This window comes from Oenanthe melanoleuca, chromosome 11 (genome assembly GCF_029582105.1).
Source record: "Oenanthe melanoleuca isolate GR-GAL-2019-014 chromosome 11, OMel1.0, whole genome shotgun sequence".
In the NCBI taxonomy this organism is placed as follows: Eukaryota; Metazoa; Chordata; class Aves; order Passeriformes; family Muscicapidae; genus Oenanthe; species Oenanthe melanoleuca.
Window position 1 is genome coordinate 7,316,325 of NC_079345.1, and position 13,206 is coordinate 7,329,530.

The 13,206-nt window shown below is 53.5% G+C and overlaps 1 protein-coding gene across 1 annotated transcript; it reads right to left on the bottom strand.

Moving 5' to 3' along the window:
* Positions 1 to 709: 709 nt before the first annotated feature.
* Positions 710 to 7,080, bottom strand: CALB2 (calbindin 2). The gene is made up of 11 exons (XM_056500383.1): positions 6,915 to 7,080; positions 3,740 to 3,816; positions 3,463 to 3,552; positions 3,283 to 3,363; positions 2,398 to 2,454; positions 2,213 to 2,290; positions 2,044 to 2,099; positions 1,799 to 1,838; positions 1,635 to 1,688; positions 1,337 to 1,408; positions 710 to 1,103 (listed from the first exon to the last, which is right to left on the bottom strand). Exons 1-11 carry the CDS (start codon positions 7,003 to 7,005, stop codon positions 987 to 989), a joined length of 813 nt encoding a protein of 270 aa, XP_056356358.1. The 5' UTR covers positions 7,006 to 7,080; the 3' UTR covers positions 710 to 986.
* Positions 7,081 to 13,206: the final 6,126 nt, after the last annotated feature.

The window sequence follows — 13,206 nt, forward strand, 5'->3', positions numbered from 1 at the left end:
TTGTACTGAGCCGTACTGGGCTGTGTGGGGCTGTACTTGGTGCCGTTCCGGGGTGTACAGGGCCATGTGGAAATGTAAAGCTCTGTACTGGGTTGTGTTTAGCCATATAGGACTGTACAACACTACACAGGTTTGTATAGTGTGGTACTGGGCCATACTGAAATGTATTGACCTATAGAGGGATGTACACTGCTGGGCTATGTGGGGCTGTACTGGGCCATATAGGACTGCAGTGTACCATACTGGACTGTACTGAGCCATACTGAGCTGTGTAGGATTTTACTGGGTCATAATGGGCTGTACATTTCTAGATGGGACTGCACTGCACCGTACTGGGCCATACAGAGCTCAGCTGGACTGCACTGGATAGCACAGGAGTGGGAAAAGTTGCACTGGGACTCCACCAGCATCATCACCCTGGGACTGGTGTCCAAAACTGGGAGTGGGGGAAACAACCCTTGGGATATCCTAGAGGCTTTGGCAGGGTCTGGGAGGGGTGACTGGAGGGGTAACTGGGAGTGTCCCCACCCAGGCTGCCTGCACTCTGCTCCCCAGGGGTTTTCCAGTGACCCTCATTCCAAAGGGGCTTTCCCAAATGCTCTCTCTTCCCCACCCAGCAGCCACATCCTCTGTGGGATCACAGTGTGGGGATGTCCCCCTCCTCCCACTCCGCAGCACACCATGGGATGGAGAAATAGGGGCTCCAGTCTAGCAGTACTTGAATTTATTAGTAAACTGTTCTTTGGTAAATGATAAAAACTCAAGAGACCAAAGGAATGAAAACAACACCCCCACAAAGAAAAAACAAAAATCGTATAATTGAACAAACCAGGCAGATGGAAAAAAAAAATAGTTTTCCCCCCCAAATGGGATTTTAGCAACCTACAGCAAACCCAAGAGCTGTTGGGGGAGCTCTGCAGTGATGGGGGCTCCCCCCTTGTGCTTGTTTTCCGGGAGGAGGAGCATGGGCTGTGTGTATGGGGGTCCTACATGGGGGGCTCATTGCAGAGCACCATCTCCAGTTCCTTGCGGTAGAGTTTGCCCCCGTCGGAGAGGTTCATGATGCTCTTCCTGTAGTTGGTGAGCTGCTGGATGTTCATCTCCTGCAAAGCATGGGGGGCAGTGGGGTGGGCATCCCATTTCTCCCTGGGGAGTATCCCCAGGCTGAGATTACAGCCCCCCAGCTCCAGTGCAGCTTTCCATGAGAATGCAGGACCAGCACCCAGACCAGCATGTCCTGGTCCTCATGGAGCATGGACATGGAAAGATGCTGCTGGGAGAGGGCAAAAGGAACTGGAGGGCTCGGGGGTGGCACCTGAGCTTTGCCCTCACTTACTTTCTTATTCTTCTCATACAGGTCTTTCAAAAGTGCATCCAGCTCATTCTCATCAATGAAGCCATTTCCATCCTGAATAGTGTGGGAGGGACATAAACAACAGAAAGGACACAAGCCCTGCAATTCCCTCTTGGACATGGACATCCCCAGACCCTCACCCAGCACAGCCAGAGGTAAACCCAGTTCTCCCACCCCAAACCAGAGCAGGTAATTGCCCCGACCAAAACCATATGTTTTGGGGTTATTTTTGGCCAAGTTATATTTATTTGAGGCAGTTTTCCATGAGCCAGCTCCCTACCTTGTCGTAGAAGGCAAAGATGGCATTGAACTCGTCCGAGGATAGCTTCATTCCCTGGGAAGTGACAAGGGACACCAGGGTATGAGATAGGGGTTGGAGGTACAAGCAATGGAAATGGGTTGGTTTTGTTGTTATTATTAGCAGTAGGAGTAGTATTATGTTACCTGAAACTTCAGAAGAAAGTTTTCTTGCACAGGCAAAAGTCTGAAAAACAGTAAGGGCAGGGAAGAGCGGGAAGCAGCCAGAAAAAGATACTTTCTTAAATTGCAGTGATGTTTTGCTTAGAAACATGAGTAAATTAAAGAGGAAAACAGTTTTCCCTGGAAGCTGGAGCAGACTCTTCCTAAATACAAGCATTTCAGGTGTCTTTCCCTCCCCAGCTTTTCCTTCGTGTTCCCCGTGACCTTACCGGGACATCTCGGAGAGGCCCAGCTTCCCATCACCATTCATGTCAAACATCCGCAGCTGTGGGGATACCAACAGTGCCCTGTCACCCTGCAGCTCCTCCTCCCCTGCATGCCATCCACCTGGGGTGCTGAGACCCCCGGTGGGGACACAGAGCCTCAGGTCCCACTTACAATGGTCTGTGTGTACTCCTGCAGCTTGGGCTCGTCGTAGGGCCGGTTCGCCTTCTTCAGCAGGTCTGACAAGAAGCCCTGGGAGGAGAGGGTTTTTTTTGCTAGCTGTCCCCACCCCCAGCTGTCCCAGCAGGGGTGTCCCACTGGCAGGGACCCAGCCAGGCCACCCTGTGCCCACAGCCCACCTTGAGCTCGTTGGCTTCGATGTAGCCACTGCGATCCGTGTCGTACCTGCGCCAAGCCTGTGGAGGGACTGCCATAAGCCTTTGTGGGGGCTCGTGTCCCCCACTGCCCCCTGACATTGTGTGTCCCCATAAACCTCTGCTGAGAGTGTTCCCCGCCACCCTAAAGGAGATGAGGCCATCTCACAGCTCCCACTGGTGTCACCTGCTCTCCCTTGGGGCTGGATGCTTTTGTTCAGCCCCACACCAAGAGTTCAAGTGCCTTTATCCTCATGTCAGTATGCAAGTCCAGACTTTAATATTTAATAATATTTAATTACATTCCCCAATTAAACAATAGTTCCTGCTTACCCCCCCCTCCATGTCACAGGGTGCTCTTCTTTCAGCCTTTCCCTCCACCCAGGGCTCAGTTTCCATGTACAAGCTCCTTCCTATCCAAGGTGCTGCACATTCCCTTCGATCCACAACTGTGTTTTATTGCCCATCTGCAATTTCTCTCCCACCTGTGTGAGTTCACCCCTTACAAGGGCACAGCAAGGTTGTGGGGTGGAAATGCAATGCTGGCTTCAGCATATCCCTTGGGCATTTAGGAGCAACCATGAGGGGTAGTTTACAAAAAAGCCCCAAATCCTTGCAGCTCACCTTGCCTGGAAGCTGGGATGAGGCACCCAGCTGCCCTGAGAAGTATCCAAGCGGTGCTGAGAACTGGGAAAACTCACCACACTCCTGCTCTTCCCTAAACCATCACTGCCTCCCAGTGCTGAGTTAATGCCAGGAGTTTTGGGGAGACTTGGGGAGGTTTGGGCAGTTAAACTTCCCAGTTGTTTTCCCATAGTGGAGCTGGACTGAATTCCCTGGGGATCTCCCAGCACAGCCTGTCCCACTCACCTCCATGAACTCTGAACTGGAGCCCACATGCTGGCGGAAACACAGCAGAAAATTCTCCTCCGTGGGCAGGATCTGGGCCAGCTGTGGGGAACACAGGCATGGTGGAATGATGGAGGTGAAACACAAGCATGGGGGTGGAACACGAACAACCCAGGGTTTGTCAGGTCCAGCACTGCTCACCTCTGCCATCTCGATTTTGCCATCCGCATTTTTGTCATATTTGTGCATGAACTCCTTCATCTTGTCACCCAAATTGTCCTTCTTTGAGTCCTGCCAGCAAGGAGAGAGGGGATGGGAGCCTTTCCCCATTCCCTGTGCTGGTATTCTCCCGCTTTCCTCCCAGAGGAGCCCCAGTCCCACTCATCAGTGCCCAAAGGAGATGGGGCTGACATGAGCATGAATCTTTGGGCACAAGGGAACAGGGGAAGGAGGGAGCAAAAGCAGGAGATGCTCTTACCACACCCGCCCCCTTTCTTGCACTTTCCAGCTCCTGGAAGAAATTTTCCAGCTCTTTGCCTTCAATGTAGCCATTTCCTGCCAGAGGAAAAAAATGCAGTAAGACTTCCACAGTGTCAGAGCACAGGAGGAAAGAGACAGATGCTCCCAGGGGACACAGCTTTTTCCATCTGCACCAGGACCTGGCTCCAAGGCAATTGTGGCAGCAAGGAAATGCCAGCCAATGTTGATGCTGAGCATTAGACACACTGGTAATACCCAAATTTGCCCAGGTGACACACAGCCCTGGACCTGTCCCTTGCACTCATTTGTAGGGCACAGGGATTTTGTTCATCTTGGTCTTTGCTGCATTTTCTGTATCTGATACTTCAATCAGATGCCTTAAAATAAAGTCACTCCATCCCCCCGCAAGCATCTCCCAATCAGGGCTGTCTCCTCTCAACCCCCTGTGGGGGCCACAGAGGCAAATGGGAAGCAGAGGCAAGGAACCTGGCACAGCATCCCCCCATCCTGGGTGCAGGATCTGCCCCAGGAAGGTGTGACCCCACTGCCAATCTCCAGCATGGCCAGGAGCCCCAAAAGATCCCCGTCCTGTGTACCTCACACCTCTCACTGCCGGTATCTGTGCTGAGATGTGGTTCCTCTGGAACCCAGAGTATCCACAGCCCTGCCCTGCCTGTGGGATGCTTGATGGCCGGATGGCTCAGCCAGGGCTTAGCCACACACAGCTTCCTTGTGCTGGCCCTTGGTGGCTTTGGGAGGTGGCTGCTGTGTCTGGAAGCAGCAGGGTCACATCACAGCTGGGGCCAGCAGCGAAGCACCAGCTCCATGGTGCTGTCAGGGAAGGTGTTACCTCTCTGCCAGAAATCCTCCCTTCCAAACATCTGGACACAACAGAGGAATGTTGCCCTTTCCCCTGAAGTGGGAAAGGGCATTCCTTGGCTGAGGAATAGCCAGAGCTCTTCTTGTGAACATTTTCCTCAGGAGTGCTCTGCATTTCAGCCTCCGGAGGTTTGGACCACTGCTCCCTGCTCTGCACTGCCTTCGGCATTATCGGCATTATCACCTGCAGGCTCCCCAGCAGCATCTGCTCCCCACTGCAACACAGCAGCTGAGAATAACCCATCCACATCCCAGCTCGAAGCACTGGGGAAGTACCAGAGTACTTTCCTCTTTGGTGACCCCATTCCAATGGATGAGCAGCATTCTTCCCAGGAGGGGATGAGTTACATTGAAGATACTGGGGTGCTGGTGTGAACCACTGATGTACTTGGCTTCCCACTGCTCTTCCCAGGGGCTTTGCTTTTGTGGGTGCAGGAGAACCCCAAGTGGCTTTGAATTCAATTGGTGAAAAAAAAGAAAAATCAACAGGAGTTTTGAGCTGGGAAAAAAGAATAAGGGTGAGAAAAGCTGTGGCCAGTAGCTTGGCTTCCTCCAAGCAGCAGCTTGGACAGGTCTGATCCATGTCTGCAGAGCAGTAGGATGTAGAGTGTCATGGAAAATCCCCTCCAGAGAGCCACAGCCAGTCCATGCAGCTCCACCTCGGAGCCTCGGGGCAGCTGTGGCTGGTAAAGTGAGGACATCAAAAACATCCAGGGGACATCTTTGGGGCATGACAAGCCTTGAGGGGAAGTGGCTCAAGGCATGGAAGCCACACTGAAGGGGTTTAAATGCAGGGATGAGCTTGGGCGAAGTAGTCCCATGCACAGGGGAATGAACCCCAGGTCCCTCCATTGGCACAGGGGAGCAGCCAGGGCTGTTGGAGCTCCTGCCTGGTGCAGCAGAGCATTGTCCTTGTCAAGGCCACCTTCTTTCCCGACGCCTGAGTCCCTCCTCTCCTGGGCACCTGCTGTGCCGCAGCTCGACAGCCTTGCCCTGCCTGGGGGCCGTGGGCCAAGCTGGATCCGTGCCTGCTGCTGTTTTGGAGATGACAGAGCACATCCAAGGGCGCAGTGGGACGCGCTGCAGGGAGGCAGCTGGACACCCACATCACTCCCACTGGAGTGCCACCTTCCCAGCCCCTGGGTGGCTGCACCAGTGCCAGCTCCAGCAGTGCCAGGGACCTGTGTCTGTGTCCCCGATGTGTGAGGCTGTGGGGGGGGACCCCAAAATGCAGCCAGGAGCAAGCTGAGCTCCAGTTGCAGCAGTGCAGCTGAGGAGGCTACATGACGCAGTTCCCAGGAGGTTTTTGATCCCCAAACCTCCCTGCAGGAATAGGAGACTTCAGTGAAGGACAGGAGCTTTCCCCTGAGCTGCTGTTCCCAGCGGGCTGAGCCTCCTTCATGGCACCACAGAACTGGAAGAAACTGTTTTCCTAAAAAACAATGCTGGTTTTTGCATTCCCCCCCGCTTTTTTTGGGGCTGACAGTGGTAGGAACGGGGATGTCTATCCCAGATGTGACTCCGTGGGAAGATGACATCCCCATAGTAGACACGGTTTTTGCCACAGCATCCCCGGGGAGAGGTTTTGTGGGGCGGGGAGCAGGCAGGCAGAGACCAAGCACTCCAGACGTAGAGGGACCTTTCCTCAGCCTGCTCTGGGCATGGGACACCCGCTCTGTCAGCCCTGGCAAGAGGGTGGCCCTGGGGCCAATCTGGTGGCCGCGCTGCCCCCCTCCCTCCAGGTACCGAGTGTGGGGCAGTGCCGAGGCGGGGAGACGGAGGGGGCCGAGGGTGGACACTGGGCACCCCGGCAAGGGCAAGACGCCCAGAGCAGCACCCAGAGGTGACACTAGCCCCGAGCGAATTCCAGCTCTTAAGGCACCCGGGGGACGAGCCAAGGAGACCCGGGATATCCCGGGCTCAGCGTCCCATGGGCTGAGGGCTGCCGGTGGGGTCCAATTCTGGGGCTCCCCGTCTTTTCCCGGCGGGGAGATCCTGGGGACCGATCGCTCCCCCGACCCCGGAGCTTCAACCGACGGGGCTGCGCCCCGGAGACTCTCCATCACCCCGGAGACTTTCCGTCCTGGAGTCTCCGCATCCCGGGGGCTCTCCATCACCCCGGGGGCTCATCGCTCTCCCCGGGCTGCGGCGGTGGAGGCTCTATCCTCTCCTCCGGGATGTCCAGGGACTCTTCACCACCCCCCTTCAGCCCCTCGCCCCCAGGGATTTTCAGCCCGCTGCCCTCCCCGCCGGTTTTTTGAGGTGAGAAGTGTCCCGCGCGCCCCGGGACTGACCGTCCGCGTCGAAGTGCCGCCAGATGTCGAGGAACTGGGAGGCGGTGAGCTCGGCCAGGTGGAGGTGCGGGGCCTGCTGCGGGCCGGCCATCCCGCTCCCGATCCCGCTCCCGATCCCGCCGCTCCCGATCCCGCCGCCGCCCGCAGCCGCCTTTTATACCCGCCGCCGCCGCGCCGCCCGCCGCCGCCAGAGGGCGCCGCCCGCCGCCCGGGACACCGGGATACCGGGCACGGGGGGCAGCGGGAACCGGATAGCGGGATACAGGGATACCGGGATACAGGGATGCAGGGATACAGGGGGACACTGGGATACCGGGCACGGGGGGCAGCGGGAACCGGATAGCGGGATACAGGGATACCGGGATACAGGGGGACACCGGGATACCGGGCACGGGGGACAGCGGGAACCGGATAGCGGGATATAGGGATACCGGGATACAGGGATGCAGGGATACAGGGGGACACTGGGATACCGGGCACGGGGGGGCAGCGGGAACCGGATAGCGGGATACAGGGATACCGGGATACAGGGATGCAGGGATACAGGGGGACACCGGGATACCGGGATACAGGGATAAAGGGGGACACCGAGACACCGGAATACAGGGGGACACCGAGATACAGCGATACAGGAATACAGGGGGATATAGGGATACAGGGGAACACCGGAATACCGGGACACACGGACAGCGGATACCAGGATACAGGGATACCGGGATACAGGGATACAGGGGGACACCGGGACAGCAGGATATCCGGACAGGGGGACACTGGGATGCACGGACAGCGGGATACCGGGACAGGGGGACACCGAGATATCGGAGCAGTGGGACACCCATTCAGCGGGTTACTGAGACAGCGGGATACCTGGACATCAGGACAGTGGGATATCGAGATATCGGGACACCAGAATATCGGGATATAAGAACATTGGTTACCAGGATACCGAGGGACACTGGGTCATCGGCATACCAGGACATAAGGACACCAGAATATCAGGACATCGGGATACCGGGACACCAGGATACTGGGACACTAGGAGCAGCACTGGGCACAGGAATCGGCAGCCCGTGCCCTGACACTTGTTCCTGTCTTGTCACCTAACCCCACTCTCACCTACCACTGCCCCATGACATCTACTCCTGCCCTGTGTCACCTATCCCTGCCCTATGCTACTTACTCCTGTCCCACATTACCCACCCTGCTTAACGTCACCTACCCCTTTCCTGACACCTAGTCCTGCCCTGTCATTCTGCCCTTTTGCCTCCTCCTGCCTGTCACTCCATTCCTTCCTCAATTCCCTGCATCCTGTCCTGTGCCCTGAGCCCTACCCCAGTCACCATGTCCATGCCCTGTGTCACCACATCTGTGTCACTGTCCCCCTGCCTCATAGCAGCTTCATGGCTCATGATTTGCTGGTCCTGGCAGGAGGAGCAGGGCAATGGCAGTCCCTATGTCACCACCACCAAGGGACCATGCAATGGCCACAGCAGGGCTGTCACTTACACCCATGACTGGAGTGAGGACACAAAACTTGGACGCTGAAGCCATCTTTTGGAGGAAAAACCGAGGAGTCCTCAGATCAAGGCTCTGCCATCTCTGCTGGAGCAGGGCTGCTTGGGGGATAGAAGGGATGCTCAGCCCAAAACACATTTCTTACCCTGGCTCCCCTTGCCTCTCACCAGCTCATTGAGGGATTTTCTTCTCCCAAGATTTCCCAAACGGCAAGGAAGTTTCCAGGCCCAAACAAAACAGCCACATATGGGGTTTGTCACTGGCTGTAGCGCAGCCTGCCCAGGGGAAGTGTTGCCATGGCTACAGGGAAAAAAAATAATTCAGATCCAGCAAGAAGGCTGAGCCTATGGAAGTGCTTAATTAAAGATGAGAAGGCATCAGGGAAGTTCAGATGAGCGCAGAGCGGGGATGCAGCCGGCACCAGGCAGCTGCTGGGAGTTATTTGGGGCACTGCCCATCCTGCTTGGTGCTGCTGCCTCTTACTTTTATCTTTTGGCTGGAAGAACAGTGTGGGAGTCCAGAGTATTCCTCTGGCTTCCCTGGAAGGTTTAGGACCCCCCTGGCGGGGTCCCCAAAGACCCTTGAATGAGACCCAGGTGTCTCGGGGGCTGGATTTGGCTCCTTGGAGCAGTTGGCCAACATTGAGAGAAGAAATGCAAGCCACAAAAGTAAATGGAGTGTAAATTGGACTGTTAGAATGTAGAATTAGCAGATTTCTAGAATGTTTGTGATAAGGGACACGTGGCCAAGATGGAGAATTGGGGGTGTGAATACCTCTTCCTCCTTCTTCTCCGTGTCATCCATGCTGGGTGACATGCTGGCACTTTTAGATTGGACAAGAACAAATCTGGACCATGTAACAAGATTGTATTGTATTGGGGGTCATTTGTAAATACCTAGTACGTAGTTTAGACTATAAAAGATAAGTCCTGCCTCTGCCAGGCGGATTCTGCCATGGACGTCTGGCGAGCAGACTGCTGTTCGCTGGACAAAGCATTCCTGAGATAAGCAACAATAAACAACCATGAAAACCTCTAAGAACAGCCTCCTGCAGTCTCTCATCGGCGGGCATTGGAAAGAGCTGGGTTCCAAACCACCTGCATGTCCACCAGAGGTGATCTCAGGTCTAAGGAGACACCTCAGGATGTGACAGAACAGGGGGGTGAGGTGCTCCGTCTGAATGGCAGGGGCCTGGAGGAGCTCAGTGCAGTGGAGATGGAGCCACGCCTGGCTCTAACGCTGTGGGAAGCTGAGGCAGGGCAGGACACAGGACCTCAGGCACAGGAAGAGATGCTGTGCCAGCATCCCATGAGAAGAGCCACACTGGGACACCAAGCAGTATGATGGCCTTCTCCTCCTCCCTGCTGCACAACGCAGCCTTCAGGCACACATGGGACACTGAAGGGTGTCCTGTGTATTCCATTCACTTTTCCTGTGGTTTGGCACAGAAATTAGTCTGAAAAAGATAATATTTTTTTTTTCCATAATTGCAGCACAATTTTCCCCAGTAGAGCCCATTGCTTTACTGTCCCACTCTCTCCAGAGCAGATTTTTCCTGGGGGTTGGGAGGGGACATTCACTGCTTCTGCAGAGCTGGGTTTAGAGATGTGTCCCCAGCTGTGCCCAGGCAGGGGAGTGAAAGGGCACAGGGACAAACACTGGCCCATCATCTTCCCCCAGGGTAGGGATGGCTTTGGGTCACCAAAGCCATCACATTCATGCTGCCCCATGACACCCACCTCTCTGCTAGCAAAGGCGCCAAGGCTGCTCCAAGGAGCAATTTCTGGGCTCCAGGTGTACTCCCTCCCTTCTCTGGGGAGATGCTTCCCCAGGCTGCCTCTCTGAAGCAGCTGGCAGTGCAAGAGGGGCTCGTTGCTGTAGGAAGGGATTTGCTAAGATTGAGAAACACCTTTAGAGAGGACTGTGGATCTTCAGGAAAGGAAAGCAAGGGGTGATTGTGTTGCTGCTTGAAGCTATTTCTCACATGTCTGTCCAGGAACTGGAGATGTCCCTTCTGTGCGAGAAAAGATCCAGGTGGTTTCCTGCAGCCTTCACCCCATCCCAACATCTAGACTGGATATCAGGAAAAGGTTCTCCGCCCAGAGAGAGGGTGATTGGGCACTGGAATAGGCTCCCCAGAGAAGCAGGCACAGCACCAGCCCTGACAGAGTTTAGGAAGCATTTGAACAACACTTTCAGGGATGATGGGATCCATCACATCAGTGCACGATAGGATTCTAGCACCAGGATTCTAGTCCAGCACCAGGAGCTGGACTTGATGTTCCTTGTGGGTCTAACTCAGGACAGTCTATGATTCCATGTGAACATGCCATCAGATTTTCGAAAGAACAGACCATCATGCTGCTTACAGAGCCAGGACTTAATTCATCAACACACTGAGATCAGCCCACTGCTGTGACCCACATCACTCCCCCTTGCTCCAAACATTCAGCACAGCAGGGGAGAGTTTAGTTCTTTCCTGCAAATGAAATCCTTGCAGTGAAGACCTAAAGCTTTTGGAAAAAACCCTGAACAACACACCACTGTAGCAGAATCCCCTTAATTCTACTGCAGGTTTTCAATAAAAAGAAACATCTAAGGGAATTTTAATAACTTGAAGGCAAGGCACACGTTTGCTGCTGAGCTGAGACAGCATAGGTTTTTAAAAGCTTTCTGATTTACTTTTAAATAGGAAAGAATGCAAAAGGCAAACCTCACATTAAAAAAAATGTGGGAAACCGAGGCTTGCAAAGGAAACAGGATGAATCACACAATCAGATTTTTTGGGTCAGAGGGCTGTTTCTCAGATAACAGCAGAGATCTCTACTTAAACCCTCATGATATGGTCCAGCCAAAGGCTGTGGCAGAGGTTTCTTCTCTTGGCCTCACATTTTTATGTGAATCTCACATGAAGATATCAATATAACCCCTCTGTCTTCTCCAGGGGACTGGAAACAGCAGGACCCTGTGATCTGGAAAGTTTTCTCTGGACTGATGAGCAAGGAAAAAGAAAAGGCTGGCACAGAGGATGAGGGAGACTGGCTCACAAGTCCATGGCTGTGAGTGAGTAAAGAAGGAGCCTGCCAGCTCTGCCCTGCACAGACATTGGTGTTCCATGTGTCCCTGTGCCACGGGTACAGCCACATGGGACAGCCCGTGCTGGTGGCATTCCCTGATCTGGCAGCACCTGGGCTCACTGCCAACCACAGCACTGAGAAAGCCAGGATCATCGTGTCATTTGGGGCTCTTTTACCACTTGCCAGGTGTCTTAGCTTTTCATATATCTTTCAGCTTATCCCTGTGACCACAATGACCTGGACTTCAGAAGCAGGTAAGTGGCACAGAGTACAGGAATGAAGAAAGCTGAGATTGTCATTTCAGCCATGGATTTGCCAGAAACTACCAAAAGCACTAAACAAAAGGCAGAGCATCAAGGGAACTGTGTCCTGCCTCCAGCATAGATGACTTGCTGCTCTGGCATTACCACAGCCCACTGCACTTCCCAGCTGCTCAGAAGTTAAGTTGAGGTACTTTGGTTCTTGGTATTTTTCCATAAGTTTGTCAGCCTAGTGGGATCAGTAAGAAATACCTGTGCCAAATGCTGGTCAAATGTTGGTCCTGCTTCTCCTGAGATTTGAATTCTGGTCCCCCAGGGATGTGGTGCTGTGGGGTTTCCCTGGGTTATCCTCCAGCCTGAAGGTTGGATGTAAGGAGAGCAGTTAAGGCCCTCCTTTCTTTCTAACCACTGGATTGGCATAGCAAACAAAACCAGAGTTTTCAAGATCACAGCAGGTTTTATTCCCTCACGGTTCCTTCCTCACATGTCTCACCCACCTTGCATCACTCTGCTTCATAATTTTGAAACTCACCAGCAGTAAAAAAAACAAAATTGTATTAAAACTATCTCCAAAGTCAGATGAGCTGACTGTGTTAATTTTTGTATTTCCCCTCTGGCCTGCAAATAAATAAGATCCTTTCCAAAGTGTCCACGGCATCTTCCTCTTACCATTGACAAAAATCTGGATGTTCACAAAAAGTTTGGGCCATCCAAGTCAACTCTGGGCAGCTGAAAGAAGAGCCCCAAACTGCTTAAGGGCTCAGATGCAATTTAGGTTTACTTTTTAGCAGACATAATTTGCTGAAGACTTGGCTGTACAGTGATTTTCAGGTTCAATTTTAAGTTGCATTTTAGCTGTATTCAGACACAAAAACACAGTATCTGCCTCCAGTGCAGCTGGAGAGAGAAGCAGACCTGGCCTGCTGAAAGCAGGTGTTGCTGCCAAGCTCCTCATCATCTCAAGCCCTGCCTGAGAAGTACCAGCACAACAGCAGGTTTTTTTGGATGCTTCCCTTCACATCCCAGCCCAGCCTGACTCTGATTAATTAATGGAGTCTGCTGAAATCCCAGCCTTAGCTACTCTGGCTGCTGCTAGCTACAGCGAGCTGCACAGCTGCCTTCCACTCCCACTTGAGAGACTTTGTATTTACCAAGTATTAATTAGATGAATGTGAAGCACTATTTTCTAGGCAGGGGAAATTATCTGCTCTCTCCCTGCCCTGTAACAAGCTCATACTGGGACAAGTCTGAAAAGGGAGCAGGTAGAAGTGGTTCTTTCTTGCTCTGCACATCTGCCACTTTTCATATTTCCCTGCTTGTGCCGCCCTCCTTGACAAGCACTTCACTCCTGCTTGATCTGGAAAGGGAACAGCATTGTGAAAGATGGAGCTGAAGCCTCTTTCCCTTTGCAGATTACCACCAGAGCTGGTTCCAGAGACT

Coding starts and splice junctions, on each gene's coding strand:
- CALB2 (XM_056500383.1), bottom strand. CDS start 7,005: ATGGCCGGCCCGCAGCAGGCCCCGCACCTCCACCTGGCCGAGCTCACC. Junction 2,100..2,212: donor AGGAGTACACACAGACCATT/GTAAGTGGGACC, acceptor GTATCCCCACAG/CTGCGGATGTTTGACATGAA. Junction 1,689..1,798: donor ACTTTCTTCTGAAGTTTCAG/GTAACATAATAC, acceptor GTCACTTCCCAG/GGAATGAAGCTATCCTCGGA.